Source organism: Thalassophryne amazonica, chromosome 2, assembly GCF_902500255.1.
Source record: "Thalassophryne amazonica chromosome 2, fThaAma1.1, whole genome shotgun sequence".
Lineage (NCBI taxonomy): Eukaryota > Metazoa > Chordata > Actinopteri > Batrachoidiformes > Batrachoididae > Thalassophryne > Thalassophryne amazonica.
In genome coordinates, this window is record NC_047104.1 from 158,783,364 (window position 1) to 158,803,941 (window position 20,578).

The following is a 20,578-nucleotide window of genomic DNA, read 5'->3' on the forward strand; positions in this document are numbered from 1 at the left end:
CAGCAGTACTTATGAGAGCGTAAAGTCGAAGAGCAGATTGCGTGCACAGTTCCCCGTTCACACATGAAGCTGCACGCTTACGATCGTGATGCTATTTCTGTGATGGCTGTGCGCGGCCGTAATGCTCAGAGCCCAGTTTAGTGATTGATGCCTTGGCAGGGCTTCGGGGGGGGCTCTACTCAAGGCCTGGACTGAGGCTGATTTCTTTGTGTTCCTCCTGTGGTGATTTCCACACGGCACAAAAGCTACACAGCAATCATGTTGGACACACGGCCGTCGGCGCCTCTGAAATCAATACCCTTTGGGATCTTGCTGCCTTGAGCCGATATTGAGGGAAGCCTCAGATGTGATCGTTGTGTCCTTTTATGTGGTGGGTCTCATCATTTTTACGCGGTCTGTGTCCCACCCACATGTGGATCTGCTCAGAAATGGCTGGCTGAGCCTTTCTGCTTCCGTTTCCAGCACAGCGAGTTGATCTTTTTGGCTAATTTACAGCCAGATGTGGTTGCATAGCCCCCCCCACCCCCATGCAGTGGCCTTTGAGTCACACTATTAATGCATGCAGGGATTCATGTGTGTGAAATATGACTTTAATTACACATAGCCTGATTAAAAATTGAGTTTCAAGAGAAACCCAGTGACTGCCAGGTGGTGCTGTGAAAGGAGGAAAACACATGGGATTGTATTTGAAACATCTGTGCTGCTTTGTCTCAAACTGACCGATGTGATCAGCATAATGCAAAACATTCATTCATTCATTCACTATCTACACCTGCTTATTCCAATTAAGGATCACTTTGAAGGCTAGCCCCGTGGTCTCTGAGTGAGAGGTGGGCTACACCCCAGAGGACCACAGGCCCATTAACACAGAGACACACAGAGCGTCTGAAGACGAGTCACAGCACTTCACTTTTTACACATTTTGTCAGAGGTGTCAAAGCCAGCTTCAGAAAGTAAAAGTTCAGCCACATATTTGTTCCATCTTCCCAATAAACCAGCTGATTGTAATTAGTTCAGCTCTTCAGGCAGGTGGATGAGCTCATTATTGAGATCACCTGTTTTAGGTGCACAGGTAGAGAAGCACCACATGGGAGGGTTTTTATTGAAGCCGGATTTGACATCTCTGCATTTTGTTATGTTACGGCCTCATTCCAAAATGCAGTAAACTATTTTTTTCCCTCAAAATTCTACACACAACACCCCATAATAACATGATTTATTTTTCATTTTTGCAAATTGATTTAAAATAAAAAACTAAGAAGTAACATGAGTATTCACAGCCTTTGATCAATCCTTTGTTGATGCATTCTTTAGTAGCAATTCCAGCCTCAAGTCTTCTTGAATATGATGCCACAAGCTTGGTGCACCTATCTTTGGGCAGTTTGGTCCATTGCTCTTTGCAGCACCTCTCAAGCTCTCTGCACAGAGGAATGCTGGAGCTCTGACAGAGTGACCATCGGGTTCTTGGTCACCTCCCTGACTAAGATCCTTCTCCCCCAATCGCTCAGTTTAGATGGGCGTCCAGCTCTAGGAAGAGTCCTGGTGGATCTGAACTTATTCCATTTACAGATGATGGAGGCCACTGTGCTCACTGGGACCTTCAAAGCAGCAGAAATGTTTCTGTTCCCTTCCCCAGATTTGTGTCTCTGAGGTCTTCAGACAATTCCTTTGACTTCATGTTTGGTTTGTGCTCTGACTGTCAACTGTGGGACCTTATATGTAGACAGGTGTGTGTTTTTACAAATCATGTCCAGTTAACTGAATTTACCCCAGGTGGACTCCAATTAAACTGTAGAAACATCTCAAGGATGATCAGTGGAAACAGGAGGCACCTGAGCTCAATTTTGAGCTTCATGGCAAAGACTGTGAATACTTACGTACATGAGATGTCTTAGTTTTTTTCGTTTGTTTTGTTTTTACAAATTTTCAAAAATCTAAACAAAATGTCATTATGGAGTGTTGTGTGTAGAATTTTGAGGAAAAATAATTATTTCATCCATTTTGGAATAAGGCTGCAACATAATAAAATGTGTAAAAAAGTGAAGCGCTGTGAAGACTTACACTGTACATGAAACCTTCAACAGTTAAAACTGATTTTACACAATGTGACCTGTTTAATAATCATCTTATTTGAACCAGTGTTTAATATAAACTTTATCAACCTTCAAATCTGCTCTTTGAAAGTGAAAACCTGAATGAAAAACTCGATGGAGCTGTTTGGTGAACTGTAGTTTGCTGTTTCTCATTGTGACACGTGGACACTTTGACTTATCGATGGTGAGTTGTGGTCTTTGGGTCTTCTGAGCTACACTTCTGTGTGGGCCCTTAAAACCTCATTTTCACACAGAATGTGTGTCAATAACACTCAATTAAAATATTGAAAATAGCTTTTTTTTTCAATCGGAGGAGTGATTGAAAGGTTTTGAGCCCCAACCAAGATGAAACCACAACTAAATTAATGTCATGCTTTAATTTTGGTTTGTTTATTTTATCCAAGTCAACATAATATATAAACAATAATATAAACAATATAAACAAATAGTACAGTTTTATGTACACACTTGACACTGTTCATAAAATGGTGAAAAGTAAAAAGAAAATTAATAAAGACAAAAAAAGGCATAAATGAATTAACATAACACAAACAGAATCAACTTGGAAAGGAGTGGGAACATAATCCCACTTTTCAACATAATCCCATGTAGGTCCACACACTTGACTTAATACTGTTCTCATAGAACAGATTAAACAAAATGTATTAATTGTTTTGTGCATTTTTTCTGTAAAATACCATATGTTTATTTCTACGTACATCCACGTTAACTTGAGGTGCTTCAAAGGAGGATTTTGGCACTGCTGCTGTTCACTCGGGTGGTTTTGAAGTTCCATGGAGTTGAGATGAGCTTCATTTCCACAGCGTTGGTCTGGGTGGGGTCACCAAGGTCACTGGTGCTCTTCAGGTTCTCTGAACTCTGTTTATTTATTTATTTGTTGATTTAGTTAATCAGCTGCATAACTGCCAACATTTCAGATTTTCACAGACAAAAGTAGCTCTTTTTTCCATGATTTCAGTATTTTTGACATTTTGCTTGTTGGCGTTACATCAGGCCGTCCAGCCTTTGTGTCTGTCCTCACCATGTTTAGATCAATGCCTCCAACAGAAACACAGTTCCTCAGACAGTTTATCCAGAGTTCCTTGCAGCACCGTCAAACACACCGTGACCGTGTGCTGAGACTTTCATCCTCCCGCATATTCTTTCATGCAGGTGCTGACTTAGAGGCACCTGGGAGCTCTACTTGACTCCAGACGTGTGAAGGAGCAGCGTTCATCTGCTGTCAGGTCGATGCTCAGGATACAGAGAAGAGTTCCGTCACCTTGATGTGTGAAAAAATCTCCTCCTGCCAAACAAAACTGTGCACCTGCCTCCTTCTACAACACGCCATCGATGTTTCTGCATCTGCAGACATCACCTGATCACGTCTGAACACTTTATGTAGGATCCCTCCTGGAAGTGTGCAATGCCTCAGTGCGTGTGCGTGCGTGTGTGTGTGTGTGTGTGTGTGTGCGTGTGTGTGTGTGAGCGGCCTTGTCTTTGCAGAGTGTGTGATGGATGAGCTCGTCAGCATTTTAAGCACTCACTAGGGCCCACATCAAGAAAGATGTATCACCCATCAGGCAGCTCTCTCGCCTGTCGCAAAGGGGAGTGGTCTATGGGGGCAGGCGGCCAATCAAAGGGCCTCCTTTAACAGAGTCAGATGTGACAATAAATAATGAATGTGAGCTCACAGTGCTGACTAACACTTTTAATTGCATCCAGACCCGGGACCCCATGTACAAAGACGTGTGTGTATTTCCTACTGAAACCCAGAAACTGGTGTAAGCACAAAACAGTCCAGGTGTATCAAAGTGCGCGTACACATGGATCCAAGCACATTCTGTTTGTACAACCCCAATTCCAATGAAGTTGGGACGTTGTGTAAAATGTAAATAAAACAGAATACAATGATTTGCAATCCTCTTCAACCTATATTCAATTGAATACATCACAAAGACAAGATATTTAATGTTCAAACTGATAAACTTTATTGTTTTTGTGCAAATATTTGCTCATTTTGAAATGGATGCCTGCAACACGTTTCAAAAAAGTTGGGACAGGGCAACAAAAGACTGGGAAAGTTGATGAATGCTCAAAGAACACCTGTTTGGAACATTCCACAGGTGAACAGGTTAATTGGAAACAGGTGAGTGTCATGATTGGGTATAAAAGGATCATCCCCAAAAGGCTCAGCCGTTCACAAGCAAAGATGGGGTGAGGATCACCACTTTGTGAACAACTGCATAAAAAATAGTTTGGAAGGTACATCCAGGTTTTGGAGCAAACATGCTGCCATCCAAGCAACATCTTTTTCAGGGACGTCCCTGCTTATTTCAGCAAGACAATGCCAAGCCACAACAATTAAAGTTTATCAGTTTGAACATTAAATATCTTGTCTTTGTGGTGTATTCAATTGAATATAGGTTGAAGAGGATTTGCAAATCATTGTATTCTGTTTTTATTTACATTTTACACAATGACCCAACTTTATTGGAATTGGGGTGAATGTGGAATTTAGCACACGTGTACATGCATCAAACTCCTCCCCCTCCATGCCCCTATTTAAATATGCAAATGTTAGGGTTAGGGTTAGGGTTGTATATGTGCTGGTTTCATTCAGAACAATTGTGTGAATAAACTGTTTGCTCATAGTGCACGTGCCAGACGGGGCACAATATGTGGGGTGACATGGGGGTTCTGGGGGGTTATGGTTAGAGTTAAGGTTAGGGAGACAGTTACATTATGGTGATGGTTAGGGTTAGGGGAAGTGGTTAAGGTTACTAAAAATCTGCATCATGGAATTTCCTGACGGGAGCATGAAAAAAGGCGTGAGGCGGAGCTGCCCGATCATGCTGTTAGTCAGGATTGAATGAGTCATGTGTTGAACCAGGACAATGAGCCACAACATTAGTTTGATGCATAATTGCGCATCACATATGATTTGAACATTGATGGAATGAAATTGTTTCCTATTAACAAACACAAATTCATCATGTGATGGCGCCTTTATAGCAATATGTGTGCAGCCAATAGCTCCGATTACATTACAGAAACCGGCTCTTGCTGCAAATTGTGCTTTATTATATAATGGCTGAGTGGATCCTTGTCATTTGATTGGTGCGTTGTATGTCACGTGACATGGATTATTGGTCCCATTTGTGTTGCGTTGCATTTAGCATGCAAATGTGGTTCCCTGCGTTTGGTACCATTGCACTCTGCGCACACACAAAACAAATCCACTGCACTGTAAGCCGTCTGGAGGCATGAAGAGCTGTTAGGAGGAAGTAGAATGAAAAGCTGGACATTGTGGAGTACCACAATGTAAGTCCCTTTTTTGTTGTTTGTAAATTAATATAATATCAAATGACAAGGATTGTTTTAGCTGCAATATAAAACCAAATAATGAATATTTTTACATACTTTCATGGTACGAATATTTAATTTGGTGAACGGTGGAAACACACATTCCAGCTTTCGTACCAATATTCGTACCATTGAACTCATAAACATTCATTATTGTATAATGTGGAATGTGATGTACCTGGATGACATTCGGATGAATCACAGTCACAGGCGCTGTCCTCTGTGCAGTCACAAACATCCTCAGTTTCATCTTTCATGCTCACTTTTACTTGAGCTTTCCGGTTGTCCTCCATGTCCGTGATGTCCCCGGGTTCCTGGTGGTGCTCGACCGGAACCATATGACCCGGCGTCACTGCAGTTCCTCCTTGTTTGATCTACCCAAGGTGATGTCAGAGTTGCGTGACGGCCTCCACGATGAGGCAACAACACGCCAGGTCACAAAGGAACTAATGCTCCAATTACTTCTGGTCTCCAAAACACGTGGACGACAGTGTAATTCCAACCCCATCCTCCTCCAGGTTTGGGTGTAATTACAAAGTAAAATAAAGTCACTCGTGTTCTTTCAGCTCTGATGTTCTGTGAGACTTAAAACAAAACCTTTTATATGCAGACCTGCTGCAGGTTCAGGTACTTCACTGACTTTCTCCTCACTTCATTTCTCCTTCTTGTTCCTTCATCCATCATTCCTCTGTTGTTCACCGACGCTTGTTGTCGCCGTCGTCGTTGCGCAGATGAAACTTTTGATAAATAACCCTCCTCTCATCTCACTCCTCTTTGTGTCTCCACCGTTCTTCATCCTCCTCCTCCTCATCTTCTTCCTGGAGATCCTGTCAGTCATGCTTTTCTTCATCTACCAGGACGAGGTAAGATATGTAGATGCTTTTTATTCTCCGCGGAACAAGCACTCGCATCTTCCATGCGGATTTCTGGGGATGTTTTCTGCATGCACAGTCATCGCTGCTGGTACCAGAGAAATGAAGACGTCTGCTGACATCCCGCGGTAAACAACGTGTTAATTAAAATTGCTCAACATCTTTCCATTTTATGTGACTCGCACACACACACATACACACATGCGCAGAGGACGTCTCTGGGCAACTGCAAAAAAAAGCTGCAATTTCCTCTCCTTGTTAATAAATCCCATTTGATCAATTTTGGATGATTTTCCTTGTAAGTAAACAAGACAGGCGAGCAAAAATGAGCCCCCCCCCCCCCCCCCCCCCCCCCCCCAGTATGAATCTGTAATCACATTTTTTGCTAAAGTCTTAATTATTCATTCACATGGCATTTTAATTCATTTGCATTCATCTCTAATTTTCAAGTTGAAAGCCTGAATTTTAGATCTGCTGAACTTTTTATATAATAGTCTATCATAATATATTTGTTGACAAACCTACAGTATCATGTATCGATGAGAATGTGTCAGCGCATTCAGCAACAACAGCACATAAATAAATAAATCTGGTAAATCGTGATAAATGAAGCTTTCCCATGCGTGCTTTTGAAGATAACGGCACCTGTTCCGACAGATCGCAAATGATGATGATGATGATCACATCGTGCACTTTACGTCTCTGAGCACGCTGCTTGTGAAGTCACACCTCTTTTAGATTTACAGTGAGAAAATGCAGATATCCCCTGTGATGGTTTTGCCTTATATCAGCACGTAGATTGGACAAAACGCCTGTGATTTCACCTGTAGATTTCCTGAAGAGCTGCTTTCAAATGGGGCGAACGGCGGGTGAAGCCTTAAATAGGTAAAGAGGAGGTGGAATGGACTGGGGGGACCTGGATTGGGATGAAGGAAGCCCAAACACACCAGCCATCTCAAGCTACCAAACGAGCAAAGGCTAACAGGCTAATGTTGGATCAGGCGTTTGAGTAACTCAGATACGTCACAGAGCGGGTGTTGGTCTTCATAACAGCTGACTTGGTTGCAGGGATTAAAAATTATGGCCTGAATATTGCCTCTGTCACTCAGTAACTAACATCAACAAGCTTCAAGACCTCCAAGGGTGTGCTAACACTGCTAATACACAAATTCAGTCATTTTACTCTGTGGAAACACTGGAGCACAGACGTCATTGACACTTGATAACTACAATTAACTGCACAGCAAACCATATATTATCCGTTGCTCAGAAAGAACAAACAGTTAAGTTCACAGCCTCTAGCTGACACCTGCTTTGACCCAAAGCCCACTAGCTGTCGCCCCAAGCTGCCACACCCCTGATTATTCTTAACTTCATGTCTGTAAAATTGCTTCAACTGAAAGATTATGTAAAACCTTATCCCTGTGCACTTGCTATGAACAAGAAAGCTCTCAACAGATACCATTTTTTTGTACCAAGGCTGCAAACGTGTTTATTCCTGCTGTAAAGTTGGACATTTTAACATGGCTTTCTATGGTGAGTCACTCACTTTTGGAGCCAGCACCAGAGGTTGTCAGTTGATTGGTACGATCAGGCGTGAGTCAAAAGTCACCATGAGTTTCTGTGTTGTACAGTAGATAGTCCACATGCACACAGATCGGCCTGGTACAGTGATTTAAGAGTCATTTTTACCCAGTGACCATCAAATATGGCCATCAGTTAGGGTCTGGAGACGTTCAGGTATTACTAACCTTGACCTATATTAAGAGGTTAAATCATGACATTCTGTTTCATATTTTTATGCTGTAACTGTAACTGTAATGTAACTGTTATGTTATCTTTCTGACTGTTACTTTGTTTGAGTACATTTAAATGGTATAGTAACTGGCGTGTGTGTGTGTGTGTGTGTGTGTGTGTGTGTGTGTGTGTGTGTGTGTGTGTGTGTGTGTGTGTGTGTGTGTGTGTGGTGTGTGGAGGGGGGTGTAGAATCTTTTGCTTCAAGCCACACCATTTCGGCTGCACATAATTGGGAAGTTGTTGAGTTATTGTTGTATTTTCTTGTTTTTTTGATTTGTTTTGTTAGTAAGAGATTTTTATGTTGGTATTTTGTTATGTGCGTGCTGAATAAAACGTATTCATTCATTCATATTTTTATGCTATGAATCATGCAAATGCTTTTATTTATTATTTTATTTTTGGTTTTTGAGGGGTGGGGGTGACAGCCAATCACAGTCAAGCAGCACCATGACCTCACTGGCTGGTCTCTCTGGCGCTACAAACCGCTTCATTTATGTGTAAATACGAGGGCTGTCCGTAAAGTATAGGTCCTTTTTATTTTTTTCAAAACTATATGGATTTCATTCATATGTTTTATGTCAGACATGCTTGAACCCTCGTGCGCATGCGTGAGTTTTTCCACGCCTGTCGGTGACGTCATTCGCCTGTGAGCACTCCTTGTGGGAGGAGTCGTCCAGCCCCTCGTCGGAATTCCTTTGTCTGAGAAGTTGCTGAGAGACTGGCTGCTTTGTTTGATCAAGATTTTTTTCTAAACCTGTGAGACACACGAAGTGGACATGGTTCGAAAAATTAAGCTGGTTTTCAGTGAAATTTAACAGCTGATGAGAGATTTTGAGGTGATTCTGTCGCTTTAAGGACTTTTCACGGTGCGAGACGTCGTGCAGCGCGCTCAGGCGCCGTCATCAGCCTGTTTTCAAGCTGAAAACCTCCACATTTCAGGCTCTGTTGATCCAGGACGTCGTGAGGAGAACAGAGAAGTTTCAGAAGAAGTCGGTTTCAGCATTTTATCCAGATATTCCACTGTTAAAGGAGATTTTTTTAATGAAAGACGTGCGGACGGGTCTGCGCGTCGGGACGCAGCCGAGTGGTGCGGCGGCACAGGAAAAACACCTCCGTGTTGATAACCATTTGTAAATCCAGTTGGCTTTTGATGGCTTTCAGTGGAGTGAGTATATGAGAAATTGTTTATCAGCTGGAGATGTTCCAACGTGTCCTCAAGGCTTCCAACAGAGGTGTTTTTCCTGTGGTGGAGCGTCGCGGCGGCTGCGAGCCAACGCTGCAATCCGCCCGCACGTCTTTCATTAAAAAAATCTCCTTTAACAGTGGAATATCCGGATAAAATGCTGAAAACCGACTATACTTTATGGACAGACCTCGTATAACATGTTTCCCACAAATTATGTAAAAGGTACTGAGGAATAAACACTTCTAAAACTGAAAGCACTGTTTTTGTAACCTGATAACACCTCTGGAGTCATTTACAAGACATCTCATGGACATCAGCGTGCACGCACATACATCAGTCAAAGCTAACTTCCGCTCTTCTCAAAAGCTCATGTATGTGCACGCACATGCCCTCCTGCAGACGCCCTTAAAACGTAAGTAAAATATAGAGTTTATTCTCCGACATCAATATAAACATTCAAAGATGAATGTATTAATGATACACTGATGAATAAATAAAACACAATAAAACTTTAGGGGAGGTGATGGTCTAGTGTTAAGCGTTGGGCTTGAGATCAGAGGATCCTCGGTTCAAATCCCAGCCTGACCGGAAAATCACTAAGGGCCTTTGGGAAAGGTCCTTAATCCCCTAGTTGCTCCCGGTGTGTAGTGAGCACCTTGTATGGCAGCACCCTGACGTTGGGGTGAATGTGAGGCATTATTGTAAAGTGCTTGAGCATCTGATGGAAAAACGCTACGTATGTAAATGCAGTCCATTTACCATTTATGTACAAATTGCACATAAGACAGTAGGGTCTTAATAATTAATCTACATAATAAATGTATAATGTGTGTATACACACACACATCTACGGTGCTCATACGGCTGAGTGTATTTTAGCATTGTGTTTAGCAGTATGTGATAATGTTGGATCCTGTGAGACTGAATAGATTCGGTCTTATGAATACATCATTGTGTTGGAAATGTCGAAGTGATAACGGCACCCTGACCCCTGCCTGTATGAATGTCCAGTCATCAAAAGCTTCTGGCCGGTTGTTGTACTTATTCTAAGTGATCGGTTAGAAAGACATGTCATATTCTGTTCTGTCCAACACTGTGTTCACTGGGTTGATGAAGGACAGAGACTTCTCTGTGTCCTGGTTGGGGTTTCAGTGGCAGCCAGGATTATTCTTAAAGACTGGAAACCCCCCAAGCCCCCCACAGTTTAAAGACTGGATAAACATGATGAGAAAGGCTGCTTCATATGAATGCATGTTTATAAGTTAGATCACAGGGATGGTGCCACGGCACCAGATTGGAAGTCATTTTGGTCTTGGATTGGTGGTGTTGCCCGTCAGCAGGACGACGGCTGATTTTCTTCCTTGTGGTTTTTCATTCTATTTTACTTTGTGTATTTAATAATGTTTTTTCTTGCTAAGAGCTTCCACGTCTTGTGTGCTGTGCATACTTTCATCTGCATATGGGAGCCCTGCTTGTTGATGCAGGAAAGTACTGTGTGATTGTCATGAATGAAGTGAAAACTCTAATAAAAACTAAGCAGTAAGTTTTGGGTGAATGTCTTCTTCTTCTTCTTCTTCTTCTGTGAGAGATGCTCTCTTGCCTCCTGTTTGATCGGAGCTGTTCTCATTCCTGCCTCAGGCTGACTCAGAGAGGATTTCAGCGGCGAATACACCAGGATGAACACGCCCACCCTGTCAAAGGTCTGAAACAACCCCTGAGAGAAGTTGCCATAGTTTCTGACCAGCTTCTGATTGTGATTGACAGAGAAAACCTCCAGGAGCGCTGCACCCACTGGGACATTTTAACTTCACCGGCTCAACTCCAGATTAAAGCAGAGCGTCTTGGCAGTCTGTCGGTGGTGAGGACGGTGGTCTCTTGGTGGACTCCTGGATGGGATGGTGGACACAGAGATGACCGCATGGGCCACACTCTTGAAGCACTCTGTTTCTGACAGATGCTGCACGTGGTTTCTGGGGAAGCTTCTGCCCGTCCCGATCTTGTTCTCTGTCCTTCCTCTTCCTCCTCGTGGTGTTGTGGACGTCCACACCCTGTGTGGATTGCTCGCCAGCTGGCTCAGTCCCTTGCTGGTTCTCCTATGTCTTCCAGTCAATGTAGAAGTTCAATCAATCAATCAAGCAACATTTATTTATAAAGTGCTTTACAGCACTAAATGGTGTCCAAAGTGCTTAACAGTAAAAACACATAAAAAAAAATGAAACACAGCCAATAAATTTTAAACAGCACATAAAAAACAGAACATGTCACTTCCCCACTAGGTTTTAAAAGCCACTTTATATAATAAGTCTAACTTTTTTGTTGCTTTCAATTCATTAGTCGATAAAATTGACCATATTAACATTACAAACTTTTTTTTTTCATTTATTTATTTATTTCATTCATTTAAAAGAAAAAACAAAACAAAACAGAAAAGCAGAAATAAAGCATCTCCATTACCAGAATGAAAACTTACAAACTTCACAAGGAAAATAACAAAGGAAGCTATGGAAAGGCTTAGAACAGATTTAATACAGCAAAATTGGAGTGACATTTACATTGAGGATGTAGCTCAACCTTACGAATCATTCATTTCTATTATTTCCAATTTATCAATCAATCAATCAATTTTTTTATATAGCGCCAAATCACAACAAACAGTTGCCCCAAGGCGCTTAGTTGGAAATAAGCTAAGCAAAGATAAATCTTGGATCACTAAGGGACTTCAGAATGCATGTTGTAAAAATATTTTTTTTTTTGTACAAGCAGTTTTTAAAATTTAGAACAATTGAAACTGAGATAACATAAAAAACATATAAACAAAAAACTACCATACATTATGCGATTGTGTAAAAGGCAGTGCTATAGTGATTTACTGGAAATAAATTAAACTAATATAAAGAGCACTTGGAGGTTTTTGAAATGAAATCAGAAATCAGAAAAAAGTTGTTAAAGATATCCTGCCTATTTTTATACAAATACTGACACAATTGTTAAAGAAAACAAAGCTATAGCAGATAATTTTAATGGTTATTTTGTTAACGTGCGTAAAAAACTTAGCAAATTCAATTGTATCTTCCAAAATGTGCTCCTTGGATCATAGCAAAACAATAGAAACAGTTCTGGATTAAATGTTCATTAAAGGAACAGATGAAAAAGAAATTGTTGACATAGTTCATAAACGTAGGGGGAAAAAAATCAACTGACAGTGACAACTTTGATGTTTTTGGTTAAAAATATTGATTGCATTGTTAAGCCTTTAACATATCTGTAATTTGTCATTAATGACTGGAAAATTTCCTTTCAAAATAAAAATAGTGAAAGTGATACCATTGTTCAAATCTGGTGACAAGCATGTTTTTTTCAAATTGTAGGCCGATCTCCCTCTTACCACAATTTTCTAAAGTTTTGGAAAAGGTATTTGTAATTAGGTTAAATTCTTTTTTTTTAAACTAAACATCATATCCTTAGCAAGCAGCAAAACGGTTTTAGAAAGAATCGCACTACTTCATTGGCTGTGATGGATTTCGTTGAACAAATTTCCAACACGATTGAAAAAAAGCAATATACTGTAGGGGTTTTTTATTTACAGAAAGCATTTGATACTATAGATCATACCTTGCTACTGGACAAATTAGAGAAGTATGGTATCAGGGGATTGCCACATGACTGGATAGTGAGCTACGTAGACAATAGGTATCAGTGTGTCTACATTGGAGGGACAAATTCTGAGTTCTTGAAGATTACTTGTGGGTGCCCCAGGGTTCAGTCCTTGTGCCATTGTTGTTTCTTTTGTATATTAATGACATATGCCTTGGGGTTCCCCGGAGGAGCTGGGGGAGGTGTGTGTGGATCGGGAGGTCTGGACGGCTTTGCTTGAGCTGCTGCCCCTCGACCCGACTCCAGATAAAGCGGAAGAAAATGGATGGATGTTATGTTTCCAAGTACATAAGTTGTATTTTATTTGCTGATGATACAACTGTGTTTGTAGTGGGGATCATTTGGGACAGCTCCCAGACAAGATGGAAAACGAATTACACAAATTTAAACAATGGTTCGATTTAAATAAATTATGGCTCCATTTTGGTAAAACTAGTCCAGGAACATAAGCAAAAATCTATTATTACATGATATTGTAACAGATACAAAATTTCTTGGTGTTTATACTGACGATAGATTAATATGGAAAACATGTATTAACTATGTTAAATCTAAAATGTCAAAAGCCATCGTAATTCTGCATAAAGCCCAGGACCTCCTCTCCCAATATGCATTGACCACTTTATATCATGCATTACTTGTTCCACATATGACATACTGTGTCGAGGTTTGGGGTAATACATATAGTGTTGTGAAAGTGTAGTAACACGGACCCATAACAGGGGGCGTAAATGAACGGACAATAGATGAGCCAAAAAATAACAATTTAATGTTGTGAATGTGCACAACGGAATACAGACAATTGCAGATTTAGAATCAAGTCAAAGATACAAAGGTGACGTGTGGGCAGGCTCGAGGATAGAAGACGTCTGTCCAGAGAAGGGCCGTGCCCCACACGATTTCCACTGCCCACAGATCTGGAACACATCGGAGCCGCCAAGTCCTGAGTCCCCAGGTGGCCATCGTCTCCAGCTGTCAGATCTGGTACTGCTGGCAGGAAGCAAAAACAGTTTAATGGTGGGTGTGTGCACACCCAGCAAACACTCAGCAAACACAGTCCCTCTTCTGGTGGGAAAAACACCTCCACCTCAAACACAGGAACACAGTTCGTGCAGTCCTTATGGAAATACTTAGCAAGTTTGGAGTGAGGAGCGAAATGCGTCAACTCCTCCCAAAATCCACAAACTCGGCTATCATCCACAACTTGGCTTCTAGCTGTAAGTATATCACAAGCAACAACTGCAAAGGTTCAGACATAAGCAATGTGCATTTGGCACAAAACGGCTGAGAGTTTAACTGAGAGGTAGAACGATATCTCAGCAGCGAGGTGGAGTTGCTGCCCGGCTTTTGTGGAGATGGTGGTGATGATGATGAGTGACAGCTGTCACTCCCGGTTGCTCCTGTGATGCGGTTGCGCCCCCTCGTGCCTGAAGCCCGCACTTCAGGCAGGGCGCCCTCTGGTGGTGGGCCAGCAGTATCTCCTCTTCAGCGGCCCACACAACAGGACCCCCCCTCAACGGGCGCCTCTGTCACCCGACCAGGCTTGTCGGGGTGACGGTTGTAGAAGTCGGCCAGGAGGGCCGGGTCCAGGATGAAGCTCCTCTTCACCCAGGAGCGTTCTTCGGGTCCATACCCCTCCCAGTCCACCAAATACTGGAACCCCTGGCCCTTATGACGGACGTCCAGGAGCCTGCGAACAGTCCAGGCAGGCTCCCCGTCGATGATGTGACACATGAAAGACCGGGTGGATCCGCAGTGAAGCTGGGAGTTGTAGCTTCACGGCGGCAGGACTGAGGATCTTGAGGATTTTGAACGGTCCGATGTAGCGGTCTTTCAATTTTGGTGATTCCACCTGTAAGGGGATGTCCTTGGTGCAAAGCCATACCTCCTGCCCAGACTGGTATGCAGGGGCCGGGGAACGCCGGCGGTCTGCATGGGCCTTCAGCAGGGCAGAGCGGGCGGTGCGCCACACCCGACGGCATCTGCGAAGGTGGGCCTGGACCGAGGGGGCACCGACCTCTCCCTCCACCACTGGGAACAATGGGGGCTGGTACCCCAAACACACCTCAAATGGGGAGAGGCCGGTGGCAGAGGACACTTGGCTATTATGAGCATACTCGATCCAGGCCAGATGGTCACTCCAGGCTGCCGGGTGCACGGAGGTCACGCAGCGGAGGGCTGTTCAAGTTCCTGGTTCGCCCGCTCTGCCTGTCCGTTCGTCTGTGGATGATACCCGGACGAGAGGTTCACGGTGGCCCCCAGTTCCCTGCAGAAACTCCTCCAGACTTGAGAGGAGAACTGAGGACCACGATCCGAGACAATGTCAGTTGGTATCCCATGCAGACGTACAACGTGGTGGACCAGGAGGTGTGCGGTCTCCTGGGCTATTAGGAGCTTCGGGAGGGCCACGAAGTGGGCCGCCTTGGAGAATTGGTCCACTACCGTGAGGATGGTCGTCATGCCCTGGGATGGCGGGAGGCCCGTGACAAAGTCCAGGCCGATGTGTGACCAGGGGCGATGAGGCACCGGAAGCGGCTGGAGGAGTCCTTGAGTCTTTCTGTGGTCCGCCTTGCCCCTGGCACAGGTGGTGCAGGCCTGGACGTATTCCCAGATGTCGGCCTCCATGGACACCCACCAGAAGCGCTGCCAGACCACTGCCACGGTTCTTCACACCCCTGGGTGACAGGAGAGCTTGGAACTGTGACAGAAGTCCAGGACTGCAGCTCTGGCCTCTGGTGGGACGTACAGGTTCTTCGGGCCGGTCCCCGGCTCCGGGCTCCGTGCCAGGGCCTCCCGGACGGTCTTCTCCACGTCCCAGGTGAGGGGGGCCACGATAGTGGACTCGGGGATGATTGGTTCCGGCGGATCTGTCAGCTCCGTTTTGACCTCCTCTTCATGTACCTGCGACAAGGCGTCAGATCTCTGGTTCTTGGTCCCGGGGCGGTAGGTGATCTGGAAGTCAAAACGCCCGAAGAACAGTGACCAGCGGGGCTTGGGGTTCAGACGCTTGGCGATCCGGATGTATTCCAGGTTCCGATGGTCCGTGAAAACCGTAAATGGTACTGCAGCTCCCTCCAACGGGTGTCTCCACTCCTCAAGAGCCTCTTTCACTGCAAGGAGTTCCCGATTGCCCACGTCATAGTTCCGTTCTGCCGGGGTCAACCTGCGGGAAAAATAGGCACAAGGGTGGAGGACCTTATCGGACTCCCTGCTCTGGGACAGCACGGCTACTATCCCTGAGTCAGAGGCATCCACTTCAACGACAAACTGGCGGCTAGGATCAGGCTGCACCAGAACTGGTGCAGTTGAGAACCGGCGTTTCAACTCCCTAAACGCGGCTTCGCACCAATCCGACCAGGTGAAGGGGACTTTTGGGGAGGTCAGGGCTGTCAGGGAACTAACCACCTGACTGTAGCTCTTAATGAACCTCCTGTAGAAATTTGCAAAGCTGAGGAACTGTTGCAGCTTCCTACGGCTTGTCGGTTGGGGCCAATCTCTCACCACCGCAGCCTTAGCCGGATCAGGGGCAACGGAGTTGGAGGAGATTATGAACCCCAGGAAGGACAAGGAAGTGCGGTGGAACTCGCTGCAGGACCTGACGTACATGCCTAACATGAGTCTCAGGATCCGGGGAAAAGATGAGTATATCGTCCAGGTATACGAAGACGAATTGGTGCAGGAAGTCCCGCAAGACGTCATTAACCAAAGCTTGGAACGTCGCAGAGGCGTTAGTGAGGCTGAACGGCATGACCAGGTACTCAAAGTGACCTAACGGGGTGTTAAATGCTGTCTTCCACTCACCTCCCTTCCAGATCCGAACCAGGTGATACGCATTCCTAAGATCAAGTTTGGTGAAAATTTGGGCTCCGTGCAGGGGCGTGAACACTTAATCCAACAGGGGCAACGGGTATCGGTTGCGAACCGTAATCTCGTTCAGCCCTCTGTAATCAATGCATGGACGGAGTCTGCCGTCTTTCTTGCCCACAAAAAGAAACCAGCACCCATCGGGGAGGTGGAATTCCGGATCAGCCCGGCAGCTAATGAGTCCCGGATGTAGGTCTCCATTGATTCGCGCTCAGGACGTGAGAGATTGTACAGTCTACTGGACGGAAACTCAACGCCCGGGATCAATTCAATGGCACAATCATACGGATGGTGCGGGGGAAGAGTGAGTGCCAGATCTTTGCTGAAGACGTCAGCAAGATCGTGGTACTCCTCGGGCACCGCCGTCAGATTGGAGCAAGAATTTTAGCTGAGGAAGCTTCTGCGATTAGAAGCGAATCATCCTCACCTCAAGCAACCCAGTCCAGTCAAAGATTCAAGCTTCTGGAAACCACCTGGACAACTGAGAGCCTACACAGAAACAATGTGTAGATTGTAAAACACACAGCCATGTCCAGCGTGTAGAATCAGGCTACCTGATGTCTTGAAATATACCGTATCTCTCCTCCACCCGTCTAAGTGGCGCCTCCAGCCGCTCCGAGTGTGTCTGTCTCCCTGCTCGAGATCATCGGCTCTCCCTCTCGCCGTCCACCGTTCTTACCCGCTATCAGTCGCGGTGACTCAGCGGCTCCTCCGTCTGTCGACCAACAGTGTGCGACCACTGCCAAGTTGGTGTCCGGGGGTAAGTGTTCTCTGTGTGGAGTCGAAACTCCCCCTCAGTCAGCTCAGTCTGAGAGAGTAAAGGCAGTCCCTCCTCGACGGAGCTTTCCCTGACGAAGCGCGCCCTCCATCTCTACTTCCACATCTCCACTCTTCAGTCCACACCAACACTGACACCCCGCCTCACTCATACACTCCACCAATCACTCCGCGCCACACGCCCTCAAACCAGCCAGTCAAAACCCACCAGTCGGCACACGTGCAACTCAGTTCACAGTGACCCTCCTGATCTCGATCTCTCAATAGACATTACTGCTGATAGCAGAAACCATTAACCTGGTGCAAAATCTTACATTAATGTAAAATCTACACTTTACATCAACACAAAGAAATGCACAGATTTCCTTCCTTCATAACCCTGATTTTCCACCAGGCTACACAGATAATACCTGTGAAGTGACTTACAAGACATTTTACAGATGTTACCGTGCACCGCCCGGAATCACGCGTCAAGCAAGTGGGTCAAGTCAGCGGTCATCTGAAGACCTCAGGCATGTGCACACACGTGTCCTCCTGTAGTTATTTGCATGATGGTGTTGGAAGGAAAAGACAATATTCACCATGAAATTCTCCGTTAAATATGTTCTCTTCATTAAAATGAGCTATAATTTTACAATATGTTACAAAAATAAACCGACATTATAATGCTTGGATTTAGGTAGAAACTAAATTTTGTCAGTTTTGTGAAATTTGAAAAGCCACACAGCTTTAAATCGACAATACACAGTATTTTGTGCACTAGAAAGAAGTAATCTGCACCGCGAACTGTTAGTAAATTATTATGCACTTTTTTTTTTTTGGAGCTGCGGTGTGCATGTTTATAGTGTGCACATTTTTTATGGCTGAGCAGTAAATTATTCAGTTTGTGTCTTTGGTTTAATAATTCCCCTTGTCCTGTACTTTGCAGAGCGTGTCACTCGTACATTCATACGTGTCACAGTGAAGCTGCGGTTGCACGTTGATGGTGGTTGCGCTCACTGGATCACCCTCTTTAGACTTGATAAAGAGCTCTGTGACTGAGATGGAAGCTGCTTCAAACACCTCGTGCACACCTGATGTTTGTTTCACTTTGTTGGCTTTGCATCCTTTGAGATTAATTTCCTTGGAGTTGGACTGACTCATGATGGCAAATGAATGAAAACGCTGTAAGAGTGAATCAGCCACTGATATTGAAAATTGACGTATGAGTGTTTGATACGCCACTGTACCTCAGGGCATGTTTTTATCTCAAGGGAAACGTATCCTTCATAGAGCCATAACCCCAGCAAAACACATCGCTGCGTAGGACTGGAAACCTGTCAGCGAGCACCGTGCTGTTTACAAATGTTTACCAAGGTGATCTTTATGGATATGATTCTAACTGTCGCTTCATTTTGTTGGACATTTAACAGAATCACTGGCACTAATAAACTGATTTTTATGTTAGAGCATTGTTTGTCCATATCTGAATAGCTGAAACTCAGCTTTCATGGCAATGCAATTGGAAATACTTTTCAGCTGCAATTACGTGATCTGGAATGCATCAAAAATGTGATGATATATCAAAGCTGAAAGTGACAGAATAATGTGAGAGAAAACGAGAGCAGTTGAAAATGAGTTCAGCGTTCTACAGCTTTGAAGGTGACACCAGATTTTATCAAAAAATATGAAATTGTTCATTACCCTCAGCTGTCAACAAAACCACCTGAGGCCCATTGGTGCTGGTGATTATCTCTGGATCCCACTGCGTGAAGCACATAAGAGTCTGAAAGTCTCCAATACAGATTACTTCCCCAGGCAAGGCCAGTTCCCATATACTGCTGGGTGAACTGAGACAATGCAGCTTAAGTGTCTTGTCCAAAGACACAGACCACTACCATGAGTAGAATTCACACCCAGGTCCCCAGGTCTACGTATTTGCACACCAGCTCTTTATGCACTTAGCTGTATCGAGGTGTGGATGGCAGGAGAAATGGTGTTGGGATCATTCTAAGAAGAGGAGGAGTATGTTAAGAGTGTGTTGGAGGTTAAATGAGTGTCTGATTGGGTGATGCAAGTGAATTTGGAAATTAAATGAGGTAATAATGAATGTCATCAGTACATATGCTGTTGGCATCAGAATTTTGGCTCTCTGTTGGGACTGTTTACACAGAGACTGCTACCTGCTGCTTTGGACTTGAACTAACAGTCTTTTTCAAGACTTTTTACTTTTTTACCTTTTTATTTTTTTTTACTTTTTTACTGTGCTCCAACGCCTAAGGAAGACCTCTAACGGTCAAAACATCGCGACGGAGCACTTTTATCAGTTAACTTTCATCAGCGTTGGCAAGCTAACTAGCTTGCTAACGCTTTCGTTTTATTTATTATTTATTTTTTTTTTTCTCTTTTAGCACTGTTGTCGTGCGTTATCTGTGCTGCTCCACAGCGTGTTTAGTTGATTTTTATTTTATTTTAGCACCGTTGTCGTTGTGCCTGTGGCTTCATGGCCTGTTTGGTGCCTTGATTGGGGCACTCCTTCTGCTGAATCACCTTTGGGTTATTTGCACATTATTCACTTTGTGTGTTTTTGGGAATCCGCTGGGTTGCGTAGCTACTAGCTCTTAGCCGATTTAGCATGGCGGCTTCTCCTGTCTCTCCCGTACTTTTCTGCTCTGGGTGTGAAATGTTTAGTTATTCCTCGGCCTCCTTTAGCAGTAACGGTACTTGTAAAGTGAGCTTATTCGTAGCTTTGGAGGCCAGGCTGGGCGAATTGGAGACTCGGCTCCGCACCGTGGAAAATTCTACAGCTAGCCAGGCCCCTGTAGTCGGTGCGGACCAAGGTAGCTTAGCCGCCGCTAGTTCCCCCTGGCAGATCCCGGGCACTCGGGAAAGCAGGCTGACTGGGTGACTGTGAGGAGGAAGCGTAGCCCTAGACAGAAGCCCCGTGTACACCGTCAACCCGTTCACATCTCTAACCGTTTTTCCCCACT

At 44.4% G+C, this 20,578-nt stretch overlaps 1 protein-coding gene across 3 annotated transcripts in view; it reads left to right on the forward strand.

Moving 5' to 3' along the window:
• The window catches only part of tspan4a (tetraspanin 4a), a 1,052,607-nt gene that overhangs the window by 758,870 nt on the left and 273,159 nt on the right, over nucleotides 1-20,578 (forward strand). Inside the window, exon 3 of one of the 3 annotated variants that reach the window (XM_034160139.1) lies at nucleotides 6,246-6,322. The exons of the other annotated variants lie outside the window; for them this stretch is intronic. Within the exon in view, the coding sequence (XP_034016030.1) occupies nucleotides 6,246-6,322 (77 nt within the window). The remainder of the gene's footprint in view (nucleotides 1-6,245; nucleotides 6,323-20,578) is intronic. 3 annotated transcript variants of the gene reach the window in all.